Genomic DNA, 17,891 nt, shown 5'->3' on the forward strand with positions numbered 1-17,891 from the left:
TCAAGAAACACTGGCAGCATGCTCATCAGCCAAAGGTGAAAGGAGCCTGTGTACCACAGAGGAGACCACAGCCTCCAGCCAAAGGCCATGCGCTCTCAGCAACACCCCCAGAGTGCAGCCCTACTCATTCGGGGGGGGGGATGCTGCTGCCCCTCTAGGGCAGGGGCACTCCTGGTTCCCCCAGAGGCTTTTGATAGCATACGGGCCTGCCTAAACCTCCCGGATGGGACCTGGCAACCCGCTATGCAGGCACTTGACTACTGAGCTGGCCGCCCGCCCGCCCCAAACGCTACGGGACTGTCGCTGCGCACTCCGTTGTCACAGACTTGGCCGCTCCTGCGAGCGCTGTGCAGCTAGCAGCCAGGAAGCAGACGCAGGGGCAGCCTCCGGTGAACCTGAGGGAAGCCATGTTCCTGTACAAACTCTGTTCCAGCCGCAGCCATGTCAGGAGAAGCAGAATGTCACGTAGTCAGTGCCAAACACCCCCCCTTGCAACATCCACCGCTTAATGGGCTATCAGCAGCAATCCAGATATCAAGATGAGCCGTTCCTCCAGCTCCGCAGCAGCGATCCCAGGACGTTTACACAGATCGCACTTATTGTTCCAGTGGGTTAATCTCGTCAGCAGAGAAATTCCAGTTCATCACAGGTTGCAAAAGCCATTGGAATTAGAATAGATTTCCAAATCCTCACTACCCCACCCCGGTAGCCACAGCTTAATCCTTTGTCATGTTTTGCCACCTGGGAACCTAGGAGGGGTGAAACCCTTCTCCCCGCCCCCAGAAAAACAGTATATCTGGGGTGCCCCCAGCCCATATCGCTCTCTTGGATCCCAATCTTAGGTCTTTCCTGACACCTTTGCTGTTACTCTGTTGGTTTGGTTTGAGCAGCCTAGCCACGCTCCCTCCCGTCTTGCTGGTCAAGTCTACGGGACCCCCTGCCCCCATCTCGGCTTTTACTTTTCAATCTGTCTTAGTCTACGTGAATTTGGACAACACCTCATCTAGATACGGTAAATATACCCAACCAACGACCTCCTGCCACGTTGGCAACTGTGCTTGTACTACTCTCTTGATATTCCTAGACTCTCTGTATGTTTGTGTGCATCACTGAATTGAATGACAAAAGACATAAACATTATTTAATTTGGAATCCATTGTCTGTCTTTATTCAAGGTCTCATTAAACGGATTCTGGTATAGTTGAGTGCGAACCCGCTATAAAAATACATAGTTACCGATTGTTCAGCTAATTTCCCCATATAAGGAGCAATTCGGCTAACACTTTCTCACTGACCAGCTGCCCCTTGTCTTGTGTGGACTGAGCCTCTGTTTGCGGCCCAGGCTGGAAAAGCCTTGCCTGAGTTAGGGTTGCCAGCTCTGGGTTGGGAAATACCTGGAGATTTTGGGGGTGGAGCCTGAGGAGGGTGGGGTTTGGGAAGGGGATGGACTTCAGTGTGGTGGAATGCCATAGAGCAACTTCTGAAGCAGCCATTTTCTCCAGGTGAACCGATCTCTGACACCTGGAGATCAGTTGTAATGGTGGGAGATCTCCAGCCACCACCTGGAGGTTGGCAACCCTACTTGCCTGTGTTTGCACTGGAGTTGGCAAATTCACATGAACACATGAAGCTGCCTTATACTGAATCAGATCCCCCTCGGTCCATCCAAAGTCAGTATTGTCTGCTCTGACCCGCAGCGGCTCTCCAGGGTCTCAGGAAGAGGTCTTCCACATCACCTCCTTGCCTGGTCCCTTTAACTGGAGATGCCGGGGATTGAACCTGGGACCTTCTGCATGCTGAGCAGATGCTCGACCACTGAGCCTAAAGAGACTCAGCAGCACAGCTCAAGAGCAGTCGCACATTGCACATGCAGTTGGATCATCCAACAACCCCTCCAAAGACTGGGCAAAACACAGCATCTACACACTGCCCAGTTCTCGTGTTCCTTAGGGAACAACAGGAGGACTTGTGGCATCGCAGGGTGCGAAGGGAGTTTTGTGCCTCCCAGACACACAAAGACCATGTGTTGTTCCCCAGCAAACATGGGGACTTTGTAATGTGTAGATGGAGCCTGGTTCTCTCTCCTCTCTCTCTCTCTCTCTCTCTCTGTCCTTTTTCTCTTCCTGTCGTCCTTTTTTTGAAAGGGCGGCCAGTACAAGAGTGAAGAACTCAGCGGATGCCATTTCCAGCCCGTCCTTTTCTGGGTTCCCAGAGTGAACTAACTATATAGGTATTTCAAATGCATGGAAACCAATTTCCTTCAGGAAGTTGCTTTAAGGCAGACAGCTAAGTGACGTGAGGAGCCAGACTACTTTGAGGGAGAGCCTGTTTATACCAAGATGCGACAGACGAACCGAGTGAGTGTGCAGAGTTAATGAAGCTTCTCCTGCCTGCCGGGCAGGAAGCCTTTGAAGGTGGCTGACTCAAGGAAGGGAGGGAGGGAGAGGGAGGGAGGAAGGAGGAACACCGCTAAAGCCATCCACTTGGGTGGCTGAGCAGCCTGGGGCCCAGGAAGGGAGAAGATTGCCAGGGTTTGGTTGTCACCTTGTGTAGAGCAAAACATCGCCATAGTTTCCCTTGTGGTCTGCCTCTCAGACAGATCAAGATTCCCAAGGGATCGGGGGACCCTGGCAGTGTGTGTGTGTGTGTGTGTGTGTGGGTTCTCCTGGTCAAGGTGGAGGCACCCCCATTAAGGATGCTCAGCCGTGGACAACTTTTCCATCTGTGTCCATTCCTGATGCATTCATTTGTTTATGGAGGAAATGTGCAGCCTGCCTCTCCTGGCCTCCTCTGGCCCTGTAGAAGGACTTCTCCACTGTCGCACGGGCCGCCCTGGATCCTATAAGTGTGCAGAGGTGTGTGCTTTGCTAACTTCCAGATTTGCCTAAGCAGCAGCCACTCTTTGTGAAACTCTTTTGGAAACAGCTGTCGATCCAGTGCACACATGGCCAGAACGCAGACTGGCAATCGTCACACTTCACATATCAGCCCTGTGTTGTTTTCTGGGCTAAATTCGAGATGGGGGGCTCTGGGACCTTTCAAGCCCCACCTGGGTTTGGGCTATGCCAGGCCTCTGGGCCCACTGGCATGGCTAGCGGAACGACAAATGGCTCAAACCAATTTTAATATGCAGAGCAGCAGAAGCATCTCACATGGCCGTCTCCAAACTAAGATCACACGACATTAGTGTCAGTCTGCAAATTACTGATTCCTTAACACTATTACATATAAGTTAATGTCTCTAAATGTTAAATGTTATCACTACATCTTCCTCTGAAAAAGTACATATTTAAATTATGTAATGAAAATGTATGAGCTATAGAAATGATCTTCATCTATTAACATATTTAAGTACACTCCATTATCATGCATTAACATGTTTCTAATAATCGTTCTGGAGGTTTGGTCTTTCTAGTCAAGGCCTCAATGTCAGTTCATCATGGATATTTAATCAGCCCTCCTGTTGATGGTCTTTTTCCTCTTGACATCACATGCCATTTTACTGAAACTGGAGCCAATGTTTTCTGAGACTGCGGGGGAGCACCCAAAAGTAGTTTTATTGTCACAATGACTTCAGCCCAATACATTCCCATTGGCAGTCTGGCAGTGAAGTCCTAAGGCCTATCAAGGAGACGTTAGTAGGATTCTGAGTAGACCTGTTGTGGATAGCACGGTGGCCCTGGTGGTCCCTTCCAACTCTATGATTCTATGATTCTATCACATAAAACCTTGGGTATGGCTGTCCCTTTTGATCCCACCTACAAGTGGTTTGGTTTCTCATGCAAACTTGGCCCCCAGTTCTAGAAGATCTTAGACTCTGAGCAGATTAGCTCAGTTGTGCTTTCCTGTTAAAAGTTGAGGCAGGATCCAACTATTCTCTAAGGTTGCACTTCTGTGTCTCAATAATGGCTTAGAGACGTATCACCACCACAGTCAAAAGCGTTCTTCATCAGATTTTGGATGGCCTCACTACAAATCTTATTACGCATTAGCTCAGATGAGGAAACTCTGGGCCAGATGTGGCATGCTGGAAACCCCAGGCTTTGACAAACTGCCTGAATTGTTGACAGGAGAGTTGTGGGGGCATTTTCACTGAAAACGTCCTCTGGAATACCGCGTTGTGCAAATATCTCTTTCAAGCTGACCTGATTAACCCTGGATCAATACCTTATTTCTGGAGCGTTTTTTCCTGCAATATTTCTCTGTGGAGGTGACTCGGTACCAACACTTTTTGCTTCCATTATACATTACTCCATCTGCCCAGGGAGTTCACTTCTAAATTTCAGCAACCTCTGATTCTGACACCACACAGACATCTTTAATTTCTGGCTACTGAACAGTCACAGTGTGGATCAGAGCCTGCAATGCTGCATCATTATCCTTTTCTTCTTTCGTATGCTGTGATTGTTTATTTGCCACATTCCTTTCATTCTCCTGTCATTATGCAAAGTCTTTTCTGCTGGGGGGGGGAGGGGGAGGGACTGCCCAGCAAAGTGCATCAGCAGTGAACAAACATTTGCTTTGTGCAAAGACCACCGCCACACCGTATTTCTGCAGCTTGATTAGGGAGACAAATTAGGAATACTTTTTCCAAAATAATTCACCATTCCCCCTAACCATTGCACGTCTCTGTTTGGCTATGGCTGTGACATCAAGTTTATGCCAAGAATTTTTATTTTTTTTACCTAGGTTTTATCCTTTCAGCAAAAATGGTGTCTCCTATAAACATCAGTTCTATAACACCAAAAACAAATTTCTCCCTGCTCAGTTTTAAGTCTGCAATTCTTGTAATATTCAGACCTTCCCAAGGTTGTCAATCAGGCTCAACTTTAATTGTACCTTCAACTGAGATGTCACCCAAAAATGTATCCACTTCAGTGATGAGCTCCTATAACATGTGTATGGTCTTATGACGGAGCACCAGGGCAGACGCAACCCCAAACGGCAAGCATAGAAATCTCTCGCATCCAAATGGAGCAGGACAGAGGCAGCCATCTCGGAGCGCTCTCTCCTGGTCACTCCCAACAGCCCAAATACTGAACCTTGCTGGGGGGTGGGGGGGAATGGGTATTTGTAAACTGGGGCATTATCTCCTCTCCAGTTGGCAATTGGAAATGCTTTTTTTTAAATTGCCTTATTGAGGTCTTTTGGATCCAAGTAAATGCTCAACTAGTCCATTATTCTTCTCCCCAAATTCAAAAAAGTGTTCCCAGTCTGTTGGGTCCTCAGCTTTTTTTTTTTTTGCTTCAGGCAGGTCCTCCATCCTGTTGAGCTCAGGTTTCAGTTTATCCCCAAGAGCAAATGGTTCTTTCCTGTATGGGTGGAGACAGCAAGAGGCCCTTTGCTCTATGAATCCACAAGCCGAGCAGTGTGATGACCTGGCAGACAGCCCAGCCCTGGTTAGTTTGGTATGAGTGCCTCATACCCTAGATTAGTACGGTCCTGTAATGAGAATTCATGTTCTACCAGATTTAGTTTGTCAAACAACCTGCTAAACCCATGATGGGTGTCACATTCTTGGGTACAACTATGAACAAGAACTTACGTGCAGCCCTGTCGTACTTGACAGTGGAAATGCAGCTTGCCCGTACTGGGATATTTGTGCCAAGGTACCCAAAAAACGTTACTGACACATTTTTATAATTCTGTACTGATAACTATTTGAACCCCAGTGTCCAGTTTACATGGGCCTTATTAACCAGCACTGGCAAAATCCAGCCCCAGCCTCCAGTTTCCTTGCTTCTGTTACACACCTACATAAAACACGTGATCCAAGAGCCTCTTCAGCTGTGTGCACTTCGTTTTTTTGTGCGGTGGTTTGACAGCATCCTGCAAAATGATGATGCTTCCCACGATTACAAGTTTCCCAAAGGTGGAACATGCTACAGTCCACATTTTTTGCGTGCTTGTCATCTCTTTTCCTCTGGAAAGAGTGTCTGTTTTTGGAGTCGGCGGTCTTGCACGGGGCTCCTTGATGCTCAAGGCCTGGGCAACCGCCTCTTCCGCCGGGCCTTCCCTGCCTTTGGGGCTCTGGTGGGTCTAGGGAGGCAGGTTCCATCCTCATGCAGCCAGGGCATTCTCCATGGACGTTATCTCTCTCTCTGATGCCACAGACAACTCTGTCACTTACCAGGGACCCTTTCAAATCACCAACACCACCTTTTTTTAACTGAGCCTTCTTAATTCTATAACGTACTGATCCATCGTTTTATCTGCTTTTTGTATGCATGTAAAAGTTAATTATTTCAAAAAGTCCCTTCTTCTTAGGCATGCAACGTTCTTCAGACTTGTCCATTATTCCTTTTATCTTCACATTCTCACCTTTGGCGAGCCCAAAATTATTCCAAAGGCACAAAGCCTTCTCTTCGAAAACATGCTGAAAAACACAGGATTTGATTTTATCCCTGTGATTTTATCCCTTTTCTCCTTGGCTCGTATAACTGCTGAGTTGAAACCTTTCTCTGTTTTGTTCCAATGCTCTGCGATATCCTGTGATAACTGCAGGCTGGTGGTTGCAGCATATCCATGTTTACATTCTGTAGGACTTACACAGGCTCTCTTCTTTTTGGTGAGGGTGAGGCTCACAGCCCCCTTTGCCCTCTGATTGCACAAAGGGAACACCCTTCAGTTTCATCTAAAGCAGCGCTTCTCATCCGGGGCTCCCCGGACCCCAGGGTTCCGCAAGAAATTGCTAGGGGTTCCACGAGAAATAGTGATGAGTAGGCGATCATTAGAAGTATAATAATCATAAGAAATATATTTAGCGACATCTATATGGCGCCAGTGTGAAACCGCCTTCAGTGGTGAGTGTACAGGAGCTGTGCGTGGTGGATACATTTATCGCGGCAAACGGGGCACGGATGCGGTCTCCATCAGTCTTCGTTCTCAGTCCAGCATTCCTCATTCTCCACTCCTGACATCAGGTGGTGTTTCCGGGTCTGCCGAGAAACAACCAGAATGAGGAAGGCCTTAAAACACATTTAATAAGCAGAGCAAGTACTCGATGGGCCTTGGTCTGATCCAGCATGGCTTAACCTCTTGTACAGAAGACTCTAAGCATTGTTGTAGACAAACGAACGCCCATGTGATCTTCAGCAAGTCCACTGTAAAATAGAAGGGAATGTCTCTACGTTGTAATTTCTATCACTACAGGCTGTGGTAATGAATCTGCTCATGTGCTCAAAGCATCAACTCAGTCTCTGCTTCGCATCCCACCTTCCCTGGAGGCTAAGCTGGTCACCACCTGAAGCAGGGCCTCTTTCCTGGTGTCCCTCTTCTTCTAGAACAATTGTGAATCTTGTCTGGTTCCTTTTTGGGATAGGCAAAAACTGTTGCTTACCAAGGAGCTTTGGCTGGGATTCGGGACCCGGGTAAGGATGCCAGTCTCCAGGTAGGACCTGGGGATCCTCTGGAATTACAGTTCATCTCCAGACTACAGAGATCAGTTCCCCTGGAAAAAATTGTCACTTTGGAAGGTAGAATCTATGGCATTATACCCCATTGAAGTTCCTCCCCTCCCCAAACCCTGCCCTTCTCAGGCTCCATCCCCACAATCTCCAGGTTTTTCTCAACCCAGAGCTGGAAACCCTACACTTCTACCCCCACCAGTGGCCAGGGAGGACCTGGCAACCCTAGACCTGGGTGACCCCACAGGCTTCTCAAAAACAAGTCACGTCAGACTAACCTCATCTCCTTTTTTGAGAAAGTTACTACCTGGCTGGATCAGGGGGATGCTGTGGACATAGTTTATCTTCATTTCAGTAAGGCTTTTGATAAGGTTCCACATAGTATTCTTGTTGACAAATTGGGAAAATGTGGCTTAGATCCTATTACTGTTAGGTGGATCTGTAATTGGTTGACAGATCGCTCCCAAAGAGTGCTTGTTAATGGTCCCTCATCCACTTGGAGAGGAGTGACTAGTGGAGTTCCTCAGGGATCTGTCCTGGGCCCTGTGTTGTTCAACATCTTTATAAATGATTTGGATGAAGGAATAGAGGGGATGCTTATTAAATTTGATGATGATACTGAATTGGGAGGGGGAGCAAATACGGTAGACGACAGAGCCAGGATACAGGATGATCTTGACAGGCTGGAAAACTGAGGTAAAATTAATAAAATGATAAAATTAATAAAATGATAAATGTAAAGTTCTGCATCAAATGCATAATTATAGGATGGGGGAGACTTGTCTCAGCAGTTGTGTGCGAAAAGGATCTTGGGGTCTTAGTAGACCAAACACTGAACCCGAGTCAGCAGTGTGATGCGGTAACTAAAAAGGCAAATGCGATTTTGGGCTGTGTAAACAAAAATATAGCGTCCAGATCATGCGAAGTGCTTTACTCTGCTCTGGTTAGACCTCACCTAGAGTACTGTGTTCAGTTTGGGCACTGCAATTTAAGAAAGATGTAGACAAGCTGGGACGTGTCCAGAGGAGGGCAACCAAGATGGTGAGGGGTCTGGAGACCAAGTCCTAGGAGGAAAGGCTGAAGGAGCTGGGTATGTTTAGCCTGGAGAGGAGAAGACTGAGAGGGGACAGGATAACCATCTTCAAGTACTTGAAGGGCTGACATATAGAGGAGGGTGCCGAGTTGTTTTCTGTTGCCCCAAAAGGTCAGACCAGAACCAACGGGTTGAAATTAAATCAAAAGTCAGAGCAGTGTCCTGAGTAGATCAGGCTTCCTGGGGAGGTGGTGGGCTCTCCTTCTTTGGAGGTTTTGAAGCAGAGGCCGGGAGCAAAGGACCCCCCCCACACACACACACACACACCCACACACAAGGGAGGCAGCTGCTTGCTGTCGGAAGCTCCCCTTTCCCTGCCGGAGGGTGGGGGAGGGGGGCTTGGACAGGTGTGTTTTGGCCAGGAATCCAGTGTGCCCTGCCTTGCCCCCTGGCTCTCTTCTTTTGCCTCCAACAGGCATTTGTGCCTCCCCCTGCCTCTGAGGCCAAACACCAGAAAAGAAACAGATCTGCCGTCAGTTCTCAGAAGAAGAAGAATTGGTTTTTATATGCTGACTTTCTCTAACTTTTAAGGAGTCTCAAAGCAGCTTACAATCACCTTCCCTTCCCTGTAACAAACACCCTGTGAGGTAGGTGAGACAGAGAGAGTTCTGAGAGAACTGTGACTAGCCCAAGGTCACCCAGCTGGCTTCATGTGGGGAAATCAACCCGGTTCACCAGATTAGCCCCCACCATTCATGTGGAGGACTAGGGAAACAAACCCAGTTCTCCAGATCAGAGTCTGCTGCTCTTAACCACCTTTTTTTTAAACAAGAGCTCAGATTTACGGGAACACACTTTTAAAAATACTTTTTAAAAGTTTCAAAATGTGTCTGACCTCCGTAACTATGCACAAAAATGCCCACTGATGAAGGGCCCAGAGTTTAAGCTTGAATGTTGTTGGGTTTTTTGCCATGATCCCAGGTCAGAGTACTACAAGAAGCAGAAAATATTTTAAGGACATTGTGTGTGTGTGTGTGTGTGTGTGTGTGTGTACTTTTAAGATAGGAAAAATAAGGCTACTTCAATCCTTGCCCTGTGCAAAAACCAAAACAAGATTGCCAGTCATACAAAAGGTCCCAATTACATTACCACAGCCAGCATATTTATTTTCCATTGGGTTTTTTTAATTATTATTTTAAAAGGAGGACATCTAGGAGCTGAATTCTCCTTTGGTGCAGGAGGAAGATGCGGTTGGTGTGGAATTGAGTTGAGTAAAGCAAAAAACAATGGTTATTCACTGCAGAGCCGTGTTTTCCCCCACTGAGCAAAATAAGCCGGGCTAAAAGAGAGGCAATCCAAACCACTTCTGAGCCGTACTTTCCAGTAAAAGAGCGTTTTTTTGCTCGGATGCCCATGAAGAAATGTTTGCTTCGCTCCCCGGGACGTCTCCTTTCTCCTCCCCCAAGAACGGTGATTGGCTGGGGGAGTTGCCACTCTAACAGCATCGCACCGGCAGGAGGGAGACCCAGAGCAGACTGGCTGCCCCTCTTCAGAAGGGTGATGGGGGTTTTGCCGCTCTCAGGTTTCCCCTCCCCAACACACACACACATAGGATCGCACCGGCAGGAGGGAGACCCAAAGCAGACTGGCTGCCTCTCTTCAGAAGGGTGACGGGAGTTTTGGCTTGGATTTGCTGCTCTCATGGTCCCCCCCCACACACACACATAGGATCACACCGGCAGGAGGGAGACCCAGAGCAGACTGGCTGCCTCTCTTCAGAAGGGTGACGGGAGTTTTGGCTTGGATTTGCTGCTCTTGGGATGCCCCCCCGCCCAACACACACACACAGGATCATGGGAAGAGTGGGCGGGATTAGGCGGATTTGGAGCGGTGAGTCATGAGCGGCAGCAGACGTAAGCAGCGCAGAGAAGTGCGCTGTTTCTCCCGTGAAAAATTGGGATGGGGGGAGAATCTGCACTGCCATGAAGAAGCTATTTAAATCAGTTTATTATTTGCTCCGGTTCGAAACCGAAGCAAAATCCACCGTGAAGAATACCCCAATGAGAGAATTCTGAGAGGGAGAGAAAACTCCAATACAACTCAGCAGGTGGGGGCTGGGGATGAGAGGGCGGGCGGCGTCCCTTCTGCGTTGGCTGGACTTGTGAACGCTGCATCACCTTTTGGCTTGTGACCTCTCCCCAATGTTTCTCAACTGTTTTGCGAACGTGACTTAGGGCGCTCCCCTCTTTGCCTTTGCAAGTGCCCCTCCCCGGGGCCAGGTGAGGTGGTCTCTTGGAGGCTGAAGGCAGCCCTGGCCTGCTTTGGCACACCCCAGCCTTTGGCAAAGAAGTGGGGTCAGCATCCAGAGAGGACGATCCATTCTCTTCCACGGGGCCTCTGCCTGCCACCAGCTGCGAGGCCTGGTTATGCAACCCAGTGGGACCACTGCTGGCCGACCGAGTGGGGCAGAGGTCATGTGCGACATTCACATGTGTTGCCTGGAGTTGTCAGCCTCCAGGTGGGGCCTGGAGTTCTCCCAGAATTAAAACAGATCTCCAGATGACAGAGAGCTGCCAGCTCCAAAGAGCAGACTCTGTGGAATTACCTTCCTGCTGAGCTCCCCTCCCCTCCCCTCCACACACTCCCTCCCCCCCAAGCACCGCCCTCAAATCTCCAGGAATTGGCCAAACTGGAGTAGGCAACCCTGGTTCTCCAACCCCACAGGAACCTAGAACTCACTTTGTGGGGAGGAAACACCCTTCCCCCTCCTCCTCCTCCCCCCCTCCCCCTCCCCCTCCCCCTCAGCAGTGGGAAAGGGCCTTGGGAGGGGGAGTCTGCCTTCGCCTCTGCTAGTAGAGGGTCTTTTCTCTCTCTCTAAAGAGAGGCAAGAGGGAATGGTGGGGAGGGGGCACCCCAGAAGCACTTCTCTGTCTAGACCTTTTCACTGTTTACCAGTTGCTCACAAGAATCCATAAGAAATGTCAAGTGTAATGATGATCCACTTAATATGTGTGACATGATTAATATTTAATATTGGTTACGAACCAGTCCTATTACAAGCCCACCTTCTTCATCGAGGGCACCCTAACCCTCCCTCCCTCCAACCCTGTAATATAAGAGGCCAGATCAGCTCCTGGTCTCTGGCTCGTGTCCGTCCCTTCCTCAGCCGCTGTGGGCAGGCACCAGACCGGGACGCATCAGGCCACAGAGCCGAGGATTCTTGCGGCTTTGCTCTTTGGTAGCTGCGGATGGATCCATGGTGGAGGCCGGACGTTCCTGAAGAGGAGGCCAAATGGCTTCTGCTTCTTCTGCATGCTTGACCATTCCTTCCTTCCTCTCCCTAGGGAAGCGTCCAAAATGGGTCAGAGTTGCTGCCTTGCTCAACACTTGCTCTTGTTTGCATACTCAGGCCCTTTGAGGCCTGCCTAGCGGGGCCTCTGCTTGTGTCCTTTCGAATCCAAACCAGATCCTAAGTGACAAGAAGGCACAACTACCGACTGCCCTCGTCACCCCTACTGAAGTTCTCAGAAGAAGAGTGAAGGGTGGGCGGGCGGCCTGCTTTTCTCTGTTGGATCGTCTTTGCTGCTCCCGTTGTCTTCTGCGGCCTCCCCTGATTCTGGCACCCCCGACTACACTGAGTTCATGGACCCTCTCATTCCTTGGCTGGGGGTGGCTCAGCTTCTAGCCATTTCCAGATGGTCCATTTCCCGTGCCAACAACTGGTGGGGATTGCCACGGGCAGCAGCACGGGCTCTCTTGTTTCTCAGCAACCCGACTGCCCACAGATTCTTGCTGTGTGTGTTAAGTGCCGTCAAGTCGCTTCCGACTCATGGCGACCCTATGAATCAATGTCCTCTAAAACGTCCTATATTGGACAGCCTTGCGCAAGTCTTGCAAACAGAGTGCCCCCTGGCTTCCTTGATGGAGTCCATCCATCTCTCGTTGGGTCTTCCTCTTTTCCTGCTGCCCTCCACTTTTCCTAGCACGATTGTCTTTTCCAGGGACTCTTGTCTTCTCATAATGTGACCAAAGTACGACAGCCTCAGTTGAGTCATTTTAGCTTCTAGGGTCAGTTCAGGCTTAATTTGATCCAGAAACCACTGATTTGGTTTTTTTTTCTGGCAGTCCACGGTATCAGTAATACTCTCCTCCAAACACCACATTTCAAAGGAATCCACTTTCTTCCTATCAGCTTTCTTGCTCGGGAAGTGCATTTCCTCCCTAGCCGTTGCGCCTTGGGGTCCAAAGACGGTTTCCAACTCAGGGCTGGGAAATTCCTGGCTATTTGGGGGTGGAGCTTGGGGAGGGCGGGGTTTGGGGAGGAGAGGGACCTCAGCAGAGATGTGATGCCATCGAGTCCATCCTCCAGAGCAGCTATTTGCTCCAGGGGAACTGAACTCTGTAGTCTGTAGATCAGTTGTAATTCCAGGAGGTCTCCAGCCCCCCTCCCCCGGAGGTTGGCAAGCCAAGGCTCAAGGTCTGGCTGTTGAGCCGTGCCAGGCTCTCCTGCCACTCCCAGTGCCAAGGCAAGGGATTCTTCACAGCCGTGGCAGCTGGCAGGAGGGTTGTGGGGTTAGGCTCAGCGCCCTGGGAGAAAAACTGGGGAAAAAAAGGAAATAAGGCCTCTACTTACAGGAAGATCTGACCGTACAGTTTCTGGCAATTCCTAGAGCTACCCTTGTCACTGCCAGCAGCCCTAGGAATTTCTAGGAACTCTATGGGCAGAACTTCCAATAAGTGTAGACGAGGACTTATTTTTCTTCTTAGTTTTTCTCTCCAGGACAATCGCACCCTACACTTGGCCCCAGTTTCCGCCTCTGCCAATTAGGTAAGCACCGGTGGGCAAGGACCACGGTTACCTGGAGATCTCCTGCTTTAAGCGGGCAAATGGGAACCCTTTCAGGTTCTCTTCCTCAGGTACATTGGAGCCGGTCACTCAGGTGGGAGGGGGAAGAGCAGTTACGTACACCCCCCAAAGCCCCCCTCCCATCCCTCGTGTGTGGTGGGAATACGGCTTTCTTGCTTTGCATGCCAGTTGGTGCCATGGCCTTGCAGGTGGGTCTTGGCCTGGAATAAGTCCCAAGTCTTTTTCCTGTTTCCCCAGCCCTTCCCCGCTCCCTCCCTTGCCTTATGACCCCCTCCCTCACCCAGGCTGCATTAGGTGGCCTTCCCATCCCCCCTTTTGTTTAATCTTCCCTTCCCCACCCCCCACCCCATGGCTGTCCTTAGCTGGTGACCCCCACCTTTCCACTGCAGAGGCTTTCCTGCGGGGGGGGTTACCCCTGTTTCTGCTCTGGCCCATTAATGACCGTGGTGGTCACGGTGATCTCACTGACGGTCACCGTTCCCGCTCTGGGCTCTTCTTGCAGCGGAGGGCAGTGGAGGTCACGCAGGGATGCCCTCTGGTCCTGGGACAGCCCCAGGGCTTCTGGGAGCCACGTTGTGAGCGGGTGGTACAAGCTTGGGGTGCACCTCAGCTTGTGGGTCTCCATGATGAGGCTGGTGAGGATGGCCAGCACCTCCTGGCTGCTGAGTGTTCCCGTTATGTACCGTGCGAGGAGCTCCTGCCTTTTGGCTTCAGGGACGTACCTGGAGAAGAGGAGATCCCACATGGAGACGCTCCGGCCTTGGAATTCTCCCAGTGGGAAGTCAATCGTTAGAATCTCCACGGTTTTCCTCCTGGGCTTCCCTCGAGTGCGGCGGCTTCCCCCGGTCCTGACGTCTGGGCTGGAGGCGCTCATGTGCCTGCCTGCCACGGACATTTTTTCTGCTACCTTGGCCACAATTGCAGTGATCACTGTTTCCATTTGGTCGACGGAGAGAATTCCAATTCTGTACAGCCTCAAGATCTCCTGCCTTTTCTTCTCAGGCATGTACTTGGAGTGCAGCAGGTCCCACAAGGAGACCTTCCGTCCGCGGAATTCGCCGACGGTCACGGAAACCATCCTGGACTTCAAAGCCTTGTCCTTGTCTTGGTCTTCAATATCGCCAACGTGGTCCTCGTCCCCATCGTTGTCTTCATCATCGTCGTCGTCCTCTTCCTCCTCGAATGTGGCTGCGGCAGGGCCAGCCTCACCTTGTGCTGAGTCCTTTTTGCTTGTTTTGGGCGTTGCGCACTCCAAAGAGTCAAAAAGGTCATGCAACGAAGCCAGGATAATAAGGATGGAGGAGAGCTCCCCAGCCCCAAAGGTGCCGTCTCTATACTTCCTCAGAAGCTCCTCCCTTTTGTCCCTGGCGATGTAATGTGAGAAGAGGAGTTCCCACACAGACACCTGCTGACCCTGGAGCTCCCCAGTAGGCATTGTGACCTTCTTAGACTTCAGCAAATCGTCCAGATGTTTGCTGGGTGGGGAATCGGCTGCGACCAGACCCTCCTTGGATCCAGGTGCCCCGGGGCGCCGACCAATCACTTTCACAATTAGTTTCTTTCTACTGGCTTCTAATTTCTCCAGGATGCCACTAACAGCCCTGCTCATCTGCTCTGTGCTAAATGTCCCTGCTCGGTACAGGTGAAGCAGCTCCTGCCTTTTATCCTGAGGGAAATATTTAGATGAGATAATGTCCAGCAAAGGGACATTTTGCCCTTTGAACTCACCAAGGGTTACTGGGATGCAGGTCAACTGTAATGTTTTCCTCAGTTCTTCCTCTTCAGGGTCAAAAAAGTCAGAGTCATCCATGGTATCCATCTCCCTGCCTGTGCCAGTGGCGTGACCCAACTCCTTGGCTCTGACTTCCTCTATTTTGGTGACCATGGCAGTGACCACCATTTCCATTTGGTCTGTGCTGAGGATGCCAGACCGGCACAGCTTCAGAAGTTCCTTCTGTTTCTCCTCAGGGATATACTTGGAATGGAGCAAGTCCCACACAGAGACCTTCCGCCCACGGTACTCACCGGCTGAAACCTTGACCATCCTAGACTTCAGGGTCTTCTCTAGTTCTTCCTGCTCCGATACACTTTTTAGCTCCATTTCTTGGCTGGGTCTTTCCGCTTGTCCACGGAAGGAGTCTCCTTTGGTTTCTGTCTCAGCGATGATGCTGTGGAGGATTCCGATCATGTCTTGAAGTGTGACAGAGCCGGCTTTGTACTGCTTCAGCAGCTCCTGCTTCTTTGGCAGAGGGATGTACCTGGAGAAGAGGAGGTCCCAGACAGAGACATCCTGGCCCTGGAAAAGACCCACGTTGACTCTGGTGGTGGCAGCCTGCAGCGACTTCTGAGCGCCCTTGTCCAGCTTCGAGACGATGGACCCCTTCTCCATGACCTGCACCATCAGCAGGCCGGTCTCAGGGTCTGGGACACACCTGTGGAGAAGCTGTGTATACGTGAGGTTCTCGCGGGCGACGGGGTCGAAGCACCTCTTGGAGTGATTGGCAGGGTCTGCGATCAGGTCGCAGATTTCTCTGTCCAGGTAGCCCCACTTGTGAGCCAGCTCCACGGGGAGCCGGTGGCTGTGCATGGGGTGGGTGAGGCCCCCGGTGGCGACCTGTGCCTCCAGCAGGCGGATGCCGTGGTCTTTGACCAGGAGGCCCTTCTTCATCGCCTGGAAGAGGGAGATTTTATTCCCCGAGAAGGGATCGGTGTAGCCCGTCACGGCTTTCTCTGCCACGAGAAGGGTATTGAAGTACTCCCGGTCTATCAGGCCGGCGTTGGTGGAGTCCCTCACGGACAGCTTCCGGTTCTTGATGGGATCCACGATGTAGCCGGACACGGCCTGGGCCTCCAGCAGAGCCAGCCCCGTCCCTCGCGTCAGGAGGCCCTTCCGCATCGCCTTCTGGATGGTCAGCTTCTCCTTGCTGGGCTCTTTCAGGACGCCGGCGATGAGGGGCTCCTCTCCCTGCTCTGGCGGGCAAGGGAAGGGCCACTGGGGCTCTTCACGGACTTGCACAATCGGCATCTCTTCGGTGGCCCCTGTGGCCGCCTGCTTGGTCTCTGACATGGGCTGCGGGGCTGATGGGTCTGGGCGCCTTCTGGGGGTGGGTCCTGCCGGGGCGCCACCGGAGTCTCTGTGGGGAGAGAAGAAGCAGAACGGCCTCCGTTAAGGGGTGCCAGACGCTCGGCCTGTGGGGGGCTGCCTCCCAGAACAGGCCTCCCCCACCAAGGTGCCCGTGGGGTTCTGCATTTCGCACACGCAAGAGAGTGACCGGCCCCAGGCCACCCGGTCAGTGTCAGGGCAAGCGGGAGGGCGGAAGCCAGCTCTCTCTCCGCTAGACCTCAGGGGCTCACGGGGCAATGCGGGCTGAGGGCCTGGTCAGTTACAGCCTTCGTTTCCAGAATGTTTAGGCCCCGTAGATTCTACATGGGAAGGGTCACCCTTCCTCAACACGCTGCGCTCTGACCTGCGGGGCACGGCAAATCTCTCTCTCACACACACACGCTGGGCCTGTGGGCGGGCTGCCTCCGCTTCTTGACTGCCTGTCGGGGTGAGGCCTCCACAGGGCTGCATTAAGGCAGGCTGTGGCCCCAAACTGTACCTTTAAGAGGCCACATGGCAATGCAGTAATGTGGGGGGGGGGGAAATGAGAGGCCCCTAATTCTTTCTTCTGAAGCTTTTGTCTAAATCCAGCTCTGGGCCTCCAGCCGGTCCCAGATGCTTTGGGGATGTTCGTGGCAGTTTCATCATTTGGCTGAATCCATTTCCGAGGGCAAAAAGATATTGCCAAAGAGCCCTGCTGCCCAACACACTTCCATCGGTGGGCCCCCCTCCCGCCCCCCCCAAGCAGTCACCTGCTTTCCCCTCTGCCTTCTCTTTCCGCTTGCAGCTTCCCAGCTGCCACACGTGGACCCCTGCATGGGAGCCACGCCGGTCTGCTGTGCTGCACCCAGGCTGCCCCCCTTCGTTCTTTTAGCCCATTTCCATCCCGCCTTCTCCTAGCGGCAGCAGGTGGACGCGGACAGGCCGCTTGACCAGACAGCTCCGGGGAAGGATGAGGCGGGTCTCCCCAGGGCTGCTTGTGGGGTCTGCTTGGGATGAGGGCCCAGACGAGCAGGGGGATCGGGCCAGAGCTGCAATGGCGGTTTGGCCAGGGAGGGACCCCGGCACTGATGCGGCCTGGTAGGCTATGGGGATGGTTGAGGCCCTTGGATTCTTCCTCTGTGGCAAATGAGCAGATGGTAAAAGCATGCCGTGTTTGTAAAGCCCCTCCAAGATGCTTGGCAGCACCTCCGAAAGAATCTGACCCTTGAGAAGCATCGCTGGGTCTCCTCCCCCTTGGGAAAACTGGACAGTGAGCTAAACTGTTTTACATGCCCAGGGTAATGCCAGTCACCACTTTGGGGTCAGGAAGCAATTTTCCTCCGAGCCGGATTGGCCAGGGGTCCTGGGAGATTTTTTGGGGCCATCTTCTGGCTATGGAGTAGGGGGCCACTGGGGTAGTTGCGAATTTCCTGCATTGTGCAGGGGGTTGGACTAGATGGCCCTGGTGGTCCCTCCCAACTCCGTGAGGGAGGCCTGTGA

General features: G+C 51.7%; 1 protein-coding gene across 1 annotated transcript in view; it reads right to left on the reverse strand.

Moving 5' to 3' along the window:
* Window positions 1-11,601: 11,601 nt before the first annotated feature.
* The window catches only part of LOC130481793 (epiplakin-like), a 33,502-nt gene continuing 27,212 nt past the window's right edge, over window positions 11,602-17,891 (reverse strand). The window contains exons 6-7 of the mRNA XM_056854574.1: window positions 13,720-16,440; window positions 11,602-11,779 (exon numbers count right to left, since the gene is read on the reverse strand). Coding sequence (XP_056710552.1) covers window positions 11,602-11,779; window positions 13,720-16,440 — 2,899 coding nt within the window. The remainder of the gene's footprint in view (window positions 11,780-13,719; window positions 16,441-17,891) is intronic.

The sequence above is a fragment of the Euleptes europaea genome, chromosome 8 (assembly GCF_029931775.1).
Source record: "Euleptes europaea isolate rEulEur1 chromosome 8, rEulEur1.hap1, whole genome shotgun sequence".
Classification (NCBI taxonomy): Eukaryota; Metazoa; Chordata; class Lepidosauria; order Squamata; family Sphaerodactylidae; genus Euleptes; species Euleptes europaea.